The sequence below is a fragment of the Helianthus annuus genome, chromosome 16, assembly GCF_002127325.2.
Source record: "Helianthus annuus cultivar XRQ/B chromosome 16, HanXRQr2.0-SUNRISE, whole genome shotgun sequence".
NCBI classification, from domain to species: Eukaryota; Viridiplantae; Streptophyta; class Magnoliopsida; order Asterales; family Asteraceae; genus Helianthus; species Helianthus annuus.
Window position 1 is genome coordinate 173,404,296 of NC_035448.2, and position 13,747 is coordinate 173,418,042.

At 37.6% G+C, this 13,747-nt stretch overlaps 1 protein-coding gene and 1 long non-coding RNA gene across 3 annotated transcripts; one reads left to right on the forward strand and one right to left on the reverse strand.

The window, feature by feature from the left end:
* Nucleotides 1-546: 546 nt before the first annotated feature.
* Nucleotides 547-2,772, reverse strand: LOC110920029 (BTB/POZ domain-containing protein POB1). Its single transcript, XM_022164271.1, has 5 exons — nucleotides 2,595-2,772; nucleotides 1,906-2,030; nucleotides 1,774-1,837; nucleotides 1,414-1,693; nucleotides 547-1,333 (listed from the first exon to the last, which is right to left on the reverse strand). Exons 1-5 carry the CDS (start codon nucleotides 2,770-2,772, stop codon nucleotides 547-549), a joined length of 1,434 nt encoding a protein of 477 aa, XP_022019963.1.
* An 8,261-nt stretch (nucleotides 2,773-11,033) lies between these two features.
* Nucleotides 11,034-13,169, forward strand: LOC110916964. 2 transcript variants are annotated; one of them, XR_002580165.2, is made up of 2 exons: nucleotides 11,034-12,423; nucleotides 12,704-13,169. It is a non-coding gene; the product is annotated as an uncharacterized LOC110916964 (long non-coding RNA). The 2 variants fall into 2 exon arrangements; XR_002580166.2 differs by having other exon boundaries at nucleotides 12,749-13,169.
* The last annotated feature ends 578 nt before the right edge of the window (nucleotides 13,170-13,747 follow it).

A 13,747-nucleotide genomic window follows, 5' to 3' on the forward strand; every position in this document is an offset into this window, starting at 1 on the left:
TGCGGGCAACCCCTTCACCGCGCGATGAACACCGCCATCGCCACTCTTTGCCGCGCGAGGTGTTTCTGATGCGGGGAGTAGTCACCACTTGTAGAGGAGAGGAGTGAAGAGGAGAGAGAGGGGTTCCAACCAATCATGCATCTTCCCTTCCTTTTAAAAAAATGGTTCGGGTGAAATCACCCCTTGTGGTTAGTAGAGGAGAGGAGTGAAGAGGAGAGAGAGAGGGGTTCCAACCAATCATGCATCTTCCCTTCCTTTAAAAAAAATGGTTTGGGTGAAATCATCCTTGTGGTTAAAGTGCTTGAGAGGATTTGGAAAGGAGAGTTCACATAGACGTATTTCATTGGCTACGATGAGAGGAGTTGAGGGGAATACCACTCTCAACCTAACTAATTAACTATTCGGTGTGGAGAGTTGAGGGGAGTACACTGTTTATCTAACATAAAACCATAAATTAGTTAACCAAAAATCTGTCTAGGATTTCAACTCATAAATAAAAATAAGGTTCAATCTATACCGGATAACGTAAAGATTGTCGTTAGCTTCTCAACCCCTTATAGTAAGCTCAACCCTCAGATCAAGAACACCGTCAATGAAGCAAAAACTATCTTCCCCAATAAACCAAGTCCACGGAATTCCAAACAAATTTCCATGCCCAACCCCAGTTCCACCTTTAAATGTACAACTCTGTTTGAATTTGCTAACAAACTCTTCAGCGGGCTTTAACCTTGCTGCAAACTCAAAGTCAAACTCAAAAAAATATCCTGCCTTGTTTTCCAGCATACACAAATAAAGCCCGAATGTGTCCATGTTGCATCGGGCCACCAAGCAAAACCGTTGACCACCCAAGATAAATATTTCAGATAAAACATTGCCCAATGGAAACAAACGTGCACGTGTACACATGTCACGCTTTAAATCAAAGTACACCACACCATGTCGCTGTTCGAATTCAACCATCTTAATGGGCCGGAACTTGTAGGCCCGTTCCACAAACCTACGGTCAAGATTAGAGTTTTCATCACTTCGTTTGTGTGGGACCTTTGTTTTAAAAGAAATTGCTTCCGTTGATACCTTTTGGGCAAATTCAGGGTCGAACTCCTCGTTAGTGAGGAGTTGTCTAAGTTTTTGACGTGTCATATAAGGGTAACGAATAAACTTTGCAAGGCGGGTCATGATGATTTCACGGCGGTCCTTTCTTTCAGGGTAATGGGTCCAGGCCCATTTGAGGACAAAATGGTAAACGTCATCTTCTAACCTCACCTTGAGATCATCACTGGCTATAATTGCCTCCACTTCAGCAAGTGGCAAGCTAAGAATTTCATTTTGAAACCTGCCAATGCCATTGGTAGGAAAATTTTAGATTAATTATTCACTAGTAATTGAAATTTTGTTTTCTGGAAGCTTAATTACTTGGTTATGTCTTTATAATGGACAGCATAGACCTTCTTGGCCGCAATAGTTAACGGCTGAAATGCTTCAGCCATTAATATAGAGGATGGGAGATCAAGATAAACTGATACAGTTTCTGGTGTCATTTGTAGATTTCTTAATAAACGGTTGCAGTGCTTCATGCATGAAGGAACATCAAATTTGTCAGCAACCGTTAGTACTTCAAGCACAGCATGAACATGTGTAACTGTCAAGTTATTGCTATACATAAACTTCAATAGTTCCATGAGACCAGCTTCCTCTATTCAAAAATAGAAAACTATTTATCATGCACAAATGTTAGACTTAAAATTTTTTGGGAGACATAAAATGACTACAAACCTGAGGCATTGATTTGCAAGGTTACATGGCGATGTTCTGACTCTCTCATCCCGTTTGAAAAAAGCTGATTGAAGAAACAACTACAAAATGAATAAATAACAAATCACGAATTTAAAGTATACGAGAAATTACCTTGCGGAAAAATGGACTTCTTGCGGCTAAAATTATAGAGCTAACATGTAAGGTTTTAACTCTTACTGCTGTCCAACAATCGAGAGTCCAATTCAAATAATGATAAAGGAAAACCAATATTTGAACTTTAGATAAAAAATCAGAAATTAAGAGATAAATAGTAGGTCCTAATCGATACCACTAAACGGGTTGGCTTACGGGTTGGCAGCTTAAGCCAACCCTAACACGACCTGTTTAGTTATAGCTTAAACATATCAACCCAAACACGACCACACGATAACCCGTAACTTATTTACATTGTGTCGTGTTTCAAGTCTTGTTAAAAACCGTCACCCCTAATCTCGATAATGGCAGAACGGTCCTGCCACGCCCCCTGACCAGCAACAACACTGATGGACCAAAAAGAGGTCATTTTTAATACTAAATTTCATTTTTTTTTTTTAAATCTGAGGTTTTGCCGGCATGTGATTTCCAAAAGTTTCGGTTTAAAAAACAGGTGTTTTTATGAGACACTGGTTTTTTTTATTATACAAAAGCTTTTGTCATAAAAGCTAGAATCCTCATGAATGAGTTACATTTAAATAAAAAATTGAGTTTATTTTTTACTATAATCCGAACATTTAAAAAAAAAAAGTAAAAACCAAATAAAAACTTGTGGAGCATAGTCCAGTTTGAGGAATATCAGATACCTGACGGTGATTGTTTAGACTCGATCGGCTCAGAAAAGATATGAACGTGGAGAACACGATCGGAGAAAATGATATCGTTGAACGCAAAACCGAAGTCTACGTCTTCGACGCAGACATCATCATAAGAATTCATGAGCAGCGTTCTAGGATCGAACATAGCAGAATTCGAATCACTCATCGTATGTGAAAAGGAATGTGAGAGATTTAAAGAAACCCTAATTCATTTTCGTAAACCCAGGATGATGGCGAACGAAATAAGCACGTATATATGGGCAGATAATATAGTAAGAATCTGAAGAATCCTCCAAATATTTTTTTTTGTATATTAATTGACTAGGTTATTGCCCCGTGTAATACACGGGGTGAATAATAATTATAATGTGAAATAAAAAAAAAATATGTTCATAATATGATCTAACTATATATAATATAGAGTAATATGCAGATCAAATACGAAATAAATATTGAAGTTTGTATAGCCATTCATAATAATATGAGTTGTTATTTGTTTTAGGATTTGTCATATGAACTTAAAATTTTGTACCACTACTAATATTTATTGTGACATTTTCTTGTTCAAAGGTAACGTGTCTGATTTTATCTGATAATAGATTATTCTGACGGTTAATGTTGGCATAATATTATATTTTCTACCATCCAAATATAGTTTCCTCACTTTCGCTATCATTAACATTAATATAAGGTATGCTCGTATTCAAAGCTATAAACCAATATGAATTGTACGAAATAATTACTTTGATCACAATTAATAAGGAAACCGCCCCCTGGGCGGGATTGGTCATTTTTTTTTTGTTTTAACGTGTTTTAAATCACGCTTTCGGGGCAAGTTGTTGGCCAATCAGCTTTATCTTCCTTTTCATTGTCCAATGAGATTATTTGATTTTTTTTATTTAATTTTGTTATAAACATAATGCCCCACAATGCCCACAACCCCATTACACTCATTTTAGAAAACACCCCATAATGCACCATTGCTGACTGGGCTGCCACATGACACAAAACGCCTAAGAATGGGGTGTTAACCACTACTAATGGTCTTATAAATATTAGAATTAACCCTTTTTCTAACAAACCTGCTTTAAAAGATAGTTTTCTTAAAAACCTGTATATACTAATTCCAATTGTACAGTAACTTTTATATTTCCTTTTACTTGTAATTTTTATACAAATATGTAACCGAAAAAAAAGAGTTTTCTTCTTACGGATTAATTAAATGATTACTAATTTTATAGGTTTTTGTTTAATAATTTCAAATCAAAACTAAATCCATAAATTATAGATTAGATTTAAAACATATTTTAGACTTTAGATTTACAATCAAAATAAAATTCTAATATAATATTTAAATCTTTTTAATTTAAAATTTATCAATAAATTATTGATGCCCTCATTGAATGACATGTGTCCCAAATCAGGTTTCTTTTATTATAGAAGTATAGATTATAAATGGGAAGGAGATTAAACTAAATAATAATTATCCACAGGATATTAAACTAATAATATTTAGTAGGAGGATTATCTATAATATAAGATATTAAATAAATAATATTTAGTATGAGAGTTATTTATAATTAATTAGAAGAGATTAAGCTAAAATTATAATTATCTATAAGAGATGGTCTACTACGATGACAAATGTCCCAAAAGTGTTTATTATACTCTTTATTGAAGGTGAAGTGGGGGGTTTGTGACCAGGAATAGTTTATTTTTATTTTTTATTATGTTCAATAATTTATATATATATTTGAATTATGTTTATTTGGTATTTATATGTTTAATTTATTTTATTTTAGAATAAAATTTCGAGATACTCTAGTGTAAGTGGCTCTAGTGTTTTTAGGATAGGTAGATTTAACGTAACAGTGCAGGATTTGGTATTTAATTTTTTAATTATTTGTGATTTTAGGATATTTAAGGTAGAGTATCTCACAGTGCAAGATTAGCTAGTCTTAGACTACTTTAGGTTTTTACCTTTTCGCCTAATTATAAGAGAAAAAAATATAATAGAATATGTTATAATCATATACTGAAAATTGTTCTATTAATTAACCTAGATACAATAGAACATGTTAAAAATCACATGCTAAAAACTATGCTATTGATAAATCTAGACGAATATAAATTAAATATGTGTGATTTTGTTTTTCTAATTAATTTAAATTTAAATTAATGCCACAATTTTTTTTAGATATTTTGTTTTTCAAAATAATTTAAACTAATGCAACAAATTGTTTTTAGATATTTTTTTAACTAAAATAGTGTAACGTAATCTTAAAATTCTTTTTAAAATATTCATATTGTTGTTGATGATGATCACTATTGATATTTTTGATATTTTTTGTTTTTATTTAATTTTAATATCATTATTATTAAACATAGGAGATAAGGTTAAAAAATATTATTTAATAGGAAATAAAAAAATTGAAAAATAAAGGTAAGAGGTATGAGAAAGTGACATGTGTCCCAAAAAGATTTTTATTTATTAGTATAGTAAGATTTGGAGTCTTTTATTATAAGGTAGATTAGATTAGATATTAGATATTGGGCTAATTAATTTAGCATATGGGTAAAAAAATCAGTTTAGGAAATGATATCAAAATATATACTTGTAATGCACTAATTTTTAATTTGGATTAGTTCGTAGACTTTTAAATTATTAGAATAAGAATAAATGATATTCATGTATTAATTATTAATTATTAATTATTATTATTATTAAAAAAATATAATAAAATACAACAAAACTTTTAAGATTGAAGGAGAATATGCCACGTGGCATTAATTGGAGTCTTTTATTAGAATTTAGATATCAACCATATCTATTACCATAAATTTAGAGCCGCACTATGACTATACGGTATGATATGCTCTCGCTATACGTACATTAAAATAATTTTAATAAAGAATTTTTAAATTGAACCCTACAGCAACCACGTCGCTATAGGTAAAAATTTATTTTAATAGATTTTTTTTAGGACAATGACGTTTCGGCTATTAGCGTATATATTATGTTGTATAGGAAAGGATTATGTTTCCATAACTGATAGGAAAAGTTGTTAGGCTGCACTCTATATATTTGTATATTCTCTATATTGGGTCAAGGAAAGAATATACCATAAACACTTTTATGGTATCAGAGCTACGGTTCTGAGAAACCCTATTTTCGCCGCCATCATCATCGTGTTCCTCCGTTCGTTGCCATGGAAGATAAACCAGAAAATAAAACCTCCTCTTCGGTTTCGACCGCAAATATCAAACCCCTGCACCCGGTCTACTCTGTAACAAATATACCGAATAAGGTCCGGATCCTCGATGGTGTCAAAGTTACGTACACATCGTGGGTGAAACTCTTCAAACTCCATGCACGCGGATATGAAGTTCTCAAGCATATCGACGGAACAAACCCCCCAGCCAAAACTGATGATGTACGAGTCCTGGAACAAGATCGATGCCATAGTTCTTCAACGGATCTATGGCACGCTTAGTGATGACCTGTTGGTTCGAGTCCTGGGAACCGAGTCTACTTCCCAGCAAGCTTGGAATCGTATTCAAGCCATCTTCCAGAACAATAAAAACTCTAGAGCATCTAATCTTCTTCATGCGTTCACTACCACCACTCTGGCGTCGTGCACAAACGTGAACGAATATTTTCAAAAACTGAAGGACATCGCTGAACAACTTAGCGACGTAGATCAGCCTGTTACCGAGTCCCGATTGGTTCTGCAGATGGTGGCGGGGCTCCCTCCTGAATATGATACGACGGCTGCCTTCATCACTCAATCCAACACCACATGGGATGAGGCTGTCGACATGATAGACCGGGAACAACGCCGCCAGGCGGCCAGACAACATGTGTCCCAATCCGTTCTTGCTGCCCCCGGAACCACTACCATAGCTGATCCTCCCAATTCCAATCCATCTCCCACACCGCCTCCTTCCAACCATCCCAGCCAACAATTTGATCAATACCAAAACTGGCCCAACCAACCGGCTCGTGGTCGGGGCCGTGGCCGAGGCCGCGGTTACCGAGGCGGTTGTGGTCGAGGTCGTTACCTTAACCAATCCTATAACTCGCAACCGGCACCCACTTACCCACCTTATCAAACCCCCACCTCCTACAACCCAAACCAAACTGGATATGGCTGGTGGGCCTCTCCACCGCCATGTCCCCACCTCCATCAGTCTCCTTGGGTCGCCAATTGGGCCAAGCCCAACACCCCACCTCCGCAGCCGATGCCCCCAAGCCCACAACAGCAGGCCTACCCCACCTTTGCACCTCCGGCCCAGCAGCCTCAGGCCCAACAGCACTCGGTTGACCCACTTAACCCCACCGACCTTGGAGCAGCTCTTAGTACTTTAAATCTCAACCAATATGATCCTTAGTGGTACATGGACTCAGGTGCGTCATCACATATTACTTCGGATTGCAGTAAAATTAATTCCCATTTATCTAAGTCTTTTAATGCAAATATTTTTGTTGGAAATGGTCAAACTTTGCCAATTACGGGTACCGGAAACGGTATTCACACTGTCCCAAATAAAACCTTTCACCTAAACCATATTCTTTATGCTCCGACCGTCGTAAAAAATCTTGTTGCTGTTAGAAAATTTACTCGTGATAACCATGTATCTATTGAATTTCATCTTAAAGGTTTTACTTTGAAGGATCTCAAGACGGGGCAAACAATTTCACGCCATGAGAGCACTGGGGACCTTTATCCGTTTACATCACCCGTTCAAGCTTTTCTTGCATCTTCGTCAAATAAGTGGCATGGCCGTCTCGGCCACCCCGGTTCCCAAGTTTTGCATTCACTTTCTAGTCGTTGTGTAATAAATTGCAATAAGGATTCTTTTGATTTTTGCAATTCGTGCCATTTGTCTAATAGTAAAAGACTTCCATTTGTTGCTTCCACTTCCTTTACTTATGCACCATTTGATATTATACACTGTGATTTGTGGACGTCACCGGTTTTAAGTAAATCATCTTACAAATACTATATGGTGTTGATTGATAATTATACTCACTATGTTTGGGTATATCCATTGAAATTTAAATCAGAAGCTTTCTCCACCTTTGTCAAGTTCCATAAATTTGTGCTTACCCAATTTCAAACACACATTAAAACCTTTCAATGTGACTTAGGGGGAGAATTTGATAATCATGCATTTCACAATTTTGCGACGTCTAACGGACTTGTGTTTCGTTTTTCGTGTCCACAAACCTGCTCTCAAAATGGTCGTTCCGAGCGCATGATTCGATGACTAAATGACATCATACACGCTCTTTTAGTTCACGCTCATTTACTGCCTTCTTTTTGGGTCGAAGCTCTACACACCGCTACTTTCTTACATAATATCCTTCCCACAAAAAGACTAAATTTCAATACCCCTACATTTGCTCTCTATCGATGTCATCCTACGTACGATCATCTAAAAGTTTTTGGCTGTGCATGTTACCCGAACATGTCAGCTACTCAACCTCACAAACTACATCCAAGATCTACCCGGTGCATCTTTCTTGGCTATCCCGAAAATTTTCGAGGTTACCGTTGCCATGACCAGTTAACCGGACGTGTTCACATTTCTCGACACGTCACCTTTGATGAACAGTCCTTCCCGTTTTCTCAACCACTCCCTACCGATGCCTACCACTTTCTTGATGACGACCACCTGACCCATACCCAACCCAGTACCACCCAACCAAGTGCCACCCAACCCAGTGCCACCCAGCCGACCCCACCTTCTTCGCCTACCCCTCCTTCCTCTCATCCGCTGAGCCCTCCACCTAACCCAAACCCACCTATGACACCTGCCCAACCGTTGGTCCACTCCACAGCCCAACCGCCGGTCCACTCCACAACCGCTACACAACCTCTCAACACTCATAAAATGACCACTCGGGGTAAGGTTGGCATTTCTAAACCCAATCCTAAGTATAATCTCAACACCCTCACCCCCACTACCATCTCTCCCATACCCACCTCCCCTCATAAAGCACTTGGTGACCCTAATTGGCAAAAGGCTATGTTAACAGAATATGAAGCATTAATAGCTAATGGTACTTGGGAATTAGTTCCTCGTCCGGAGTCCCATCCGGTCATACGATGCATGTGGCTATTTAGACATAAATTTAAACCGGATGGCCAACTGGAACGCTATAAAGCACGGCTTGTAGTTAATGGGAAATCACAAACTGTTGGCCTTGATTGCATGGATACTTTTAGTCCCGTCGTCAAACCAGCGACTATCCAAACAGTTTTATCTCTAGCCCTATCTCAAAAGTGGCCTATACACCAGTTAGACGTTAAAAACGCCTTCTTACACGAGGACTTACAAGAGACAGTGTTTATGTATCAACCACCCGGGTTCGTTGATATGTCCAAACCCAACTTTGTTTGCCGTTTAAAGCGCTCCTTATATGGACTAAGACAGGCGACGCGGGCATGGTTCACACGCTTCTCTACATTTATATGTTCTCACGGGTTTAAAGGGAGTCTTTGTGATTCTTCCCTTTTTGTGTATCGACAAGGCAACCATACGACCTACTTACTGTTATATGTTGATGACATAATTTTGACAGCATCGTCTACATGGTTTCTTAATCGCATTATACAATTGCTTTCGAGCGAATTTGCTATGACAGATTTGGGTGCTTTACATCATTTTCTTGGGATTACCGTACAACGGACGAATACCGGTTTGTTCTTATCTCAATCTCAGTATGCCAGAGACATTTTGCATAGGGCGAATATGACTACTTGTAAAACATGTGCAACACCGGTTGACACGTCCAGCAAACTCAGTGCTAATGATGGCTCTCTTTTACTAGATGGGTCAGCTTATCGAAGTCTTGCAGGGGCTTTACAATATCTCACATTCACTCGCCAGATATTTCTTATGCCGTGCAGCAGGTTTGTTTATTTATGCATGCACCCAGGGAACCCCATTTTGCATTCATGAAACGGATTTTATGATATATTCAAGGTACAATAGACTATGGCCTACACTTATCAGCTTCCCCCGGTCTCACACTTACTGCTTATTCAGACGCCGACTGGGGGGGATGTCCAGACTCGCGTCGCTCCACTTCAGGCTATTTTGTTTATTTGGGTAATAAAATTGTATCCTGGTCCTCTAAACGGCAACCCACAGTCTCTCGCTCTAGTGCCGAAGCTGAATACCGCGGGGTCGCGAATGCCGTTGCTGAAACAACTTGGCTCCGTAACTTATTGCTCGAACTACATGTGCCTATCAGACGTGCCACTATTGTGTACTGTGACAACGTCTCTGCTGTCTACTTATCGGAAAATCCTGTTCAGCATCAAAGGACCAAACATGTGGAGCTTGACATACATTTTGTCCGTGAAAAGGTTCGCCTGGGTAACATCCGTGTTCTTCATGTTCCTGCCTCCTATCAGTATGCAGATATATTCACCAAAGGCCTTTCCAGACAACTGTTTCATAGCTTTCGCGCCAGTCTGAATGTGCATCAAGATCCTCGCTCACACTGAGGGGGAGTATTAGCGTATATATTATATTGTATAGGAAAGGATTATGTTTCCATAACTGATAGGAAAAGTTGTTAGGCTGCACCCTATATATACTTTGTATATTCTCTGTATTGGGTCAAGGAAAGAATATACCATAAACACTTTTATGGAGGTTTTCCCCTATAGTGACAAAGCAACGGCGTAAAATACTTTGACGGCGACAAAGGCTATCCCAACAACATCCGGGGCCTATAGCAACGGCATGATATGATGGAGCTGGATGGACGACTGTCCAGGGTCCACACTCTTTAATGCCCGCATTCACAATAAGCATGGTCATACCCCTCATACGAATGTTTGATTTTCATAAAATTCAACCCGCATGTAAACAATTTTCTAGGCATACTCGTTTTGACAAGGAAATATCATCGATCAGTTCTGCCACTAGCCTCTATTGTATGGGTTATTCATTTTCTTTTTATTTTTCTGCAGAACTACTACACTTTGTGAAAGTGAAGTGTTTGCCAGAGCCGGCCCTTAAGGAGGGCGGGGAGGACAACCGAACAGGGCCCGTGATTTCGTAGGGCCCGTAATTTTTTAAAAAAATCCGATATTATATATATAAATTTTTTTTAATAGGGTATAACCAAAAAATATTAACATAGGCCCACTTAAAAAAAATCCTATTGTTTAAACTATTTAGCCCATTAGGTTAGTGAGCCCAATACCAAATATTATCTAAAAACTAATTAGAGTAAACTGCCATTTTGGTCCCTGTGGTTTGGGTACTTTTGCCATTTTAGTCCAAGTCTCAAACTTTTTACATCTGGGTCCCTGTGTTTTGCATTTTGTTGCCATTTTAGTCCAAAATCCAAAAATCTCTATTTTGACTGTTGAAAATTAATTATTTTGTCCTTTAGTGCAGGGGCATTTTGGTCATTTTTTAAATTTCATTTGTTGTAAATATGAAGACCCAGATCAAAAATAAAACCCAGATCAAAGCTCTGTCTCTCTCTCTTCTCTCTCTATAGCACCACCACCACCGCCACCTCCTCCCTCCCTCTCTCTTCTCTCTCTCTATAGATATCATCTAAAATCACTCTCCCCTCAACTCTCTGTCCCTGTCTCTCTCTCTACATTCCTTCCTGAATTATCAAAAACACCAGCCATCAACCATCATCACTGTTACCATCGTTGTTTGCAAATCGTCGCCCCCACCCTTTAAACTCTAGATCCCAAGCCGCCGGAGATAAAAAACTTGAAATTGAAGATATCACCGGTGGTTATTGGTGGCCACAAACAATGAAGATACAGGTTTTGCTTGGTGGTAGTTGTTTTCCGGTGGCCACGAACAACGAAGATATCGGCGACACTACCAGATCTGCAGAGATATGAACTCGCCGGAGAGTTTAGAGAGAAGGATAGAGAGTTCCATATTTTAATATCCAAGATTTGGATATCACCTATAATTTGTGTACTGGTACAGTGAAATCAAAGTCACAAAATTGGAATAAGGTATTGTATATGGAAATATTTAAATATTCAATATTTGAAAAGATCCAAGAGTTCTGCCAAGTTATGCATTCAGATCTGTGGATTGATTTAATTTTCAAATTACTGTTATTTTATAGTTTAAGATGAAATTAAAAGATTTAACTGAATTGAAAGATGCTTATTTAGTTAGAGGTGATGATTGCCGAAGAGTTTAGTGAGGGAGGAAAGTTTAAAGAGAGGGATTTAGATCTACAGAATTAGGGGTTTTTTTCATTTTCAGTTGTCGGAGGTGGTGGTTGTGGTGGTTGTGGTGGACACATGTGGTGGGTTTTTTTTCTTGGTGTTCGGATTCTTTTTTCTTGGTGGTCGGATTTGGTGTGGTTACGGTGGCGGTGGTGGTGGTGCTATAGAGAGAGAGAAGAGAGAGAGATAGAGCTTTGATCTGGGTCTTCATATTTACAACAAATGAAATTTAAAAAATACCAAAATACCCTGCACTAAAGGACAAAAAAATCAGGTTTCAACAGTCAAAATAGAGGGTTTTGGGATTTTGGACTAAAATGGCAACAAAATGCAAACCACAGGGACCCAGATGTAAAAAGTTTGAGATTTGGACTAAAATGGCAAAAGTGCCCAAACCACAGGGACCAAAATGGCAGTTTACTCAACTAATTAAAAAAAAGTGGCACTGGGCGGCAATCAGGACTCAGGAAAAGAAACGTCGGAACTGAGGATTGAGGAAGAACATCGGCGATCATCATTCGTCATTAGCAGGGCCTTCGATTTCATCATTTCAGTCGACAGTCACAACACCAGGTCATAAGGTATATATTGGATTATTGGTCCTGCAACCTTAAGTTTCTACCTGAATATTTTTTCCCTTTGAATATTGATATCGTGAATGAATTCATTAATTCAAGTATGAAACAAGCATCCATAACCATCATTTATTCAGTTATATGTCGAATTCATTTATTCACAGCAGGATTGATTTTCATCTTTTCGATTTCAATTATATATGTCGAATTCATTTAACATTTATTTAGTTAACTTATGTCGATTTCGGATTTCAGTTCATTTATGTTGTTGTCGAACATTATTTAGGCGTTAATGACTTAATGGCTCCTAAACAACCCATAAATTTAGTAGTCCTGTAGATGTTTTGGAGTATATGAAAGAAGACGGTTATTCACCGGAAGCATGCATTGCATATAGAATATTGTTGACTATTCCAGTCACTGTGGCATCTGCAGAAAGAAGTTTTTTGAAGTTGAAGTTATTGAAATCTTACCTACGATCTTCAATGTCCCAAGAAAGACTTAGTGGGTTGGCGATGATTGCTATCGAGAACGAAGTCTTAGATGATATAAACTGTGAAAAGTTGATTCACCAATTTGCTATCAAGAATGCAAGGAGAGCTTCATGAATCATTGGTTAGCTATTAGCTTATTAGTTTTTACGGTATGTCATTCATTCGAATACTATATTTTGTATTTTGTTAATTGCATTGTTTATCGAATGCTATATTTTTGTCAACCGTTCAAAGTTGTATGAAAAAACTAGTTTAAAATATTTATTTAGTTAAAAACTAAGGGCACGTTTTTCGAGCTCGAACAGGGTACATGAATTCTCAGGGCCGGCCCGGGTGTTTGCACAGCTAGTAGCTGTGCAATCGTGCAAATATTTTGAAAAATAATTTGATTTCCTTTTGTACGACAGCTAGCTAGTACAATCTTGCAAATATTTTGAAAAATAATTTGGTTTCCTTTTGTACGGCTATGTGTTATGAGGCTTGGTTAAAGACTTAGTTTAACAAAAAGTTCTGTCATATGGATGACACGTAAGCACACTTTTTTCTTACCAAGAGATGCTAGAAAATGTTGTAATGAGAGAGGTTTGGTTTGGGGCTTGGTTATAATAAGATAATATTTATTTAATTATTATTTTCTATATATGTTACTTGATATTTAACAAATGTAATAAAACATAATAAATACAATGAAATGATATTTGTATATGTAAAATGTAATTCATCATCATCATACTCAGTAAATCCCACCAATAGCAAAGCAAAGGTAGGGTCTAAGGAAGCTAAGATGTAGACAGCCTTACCTCTACCCCGTAAGAATAGAGAGACTGCTTCCAGTG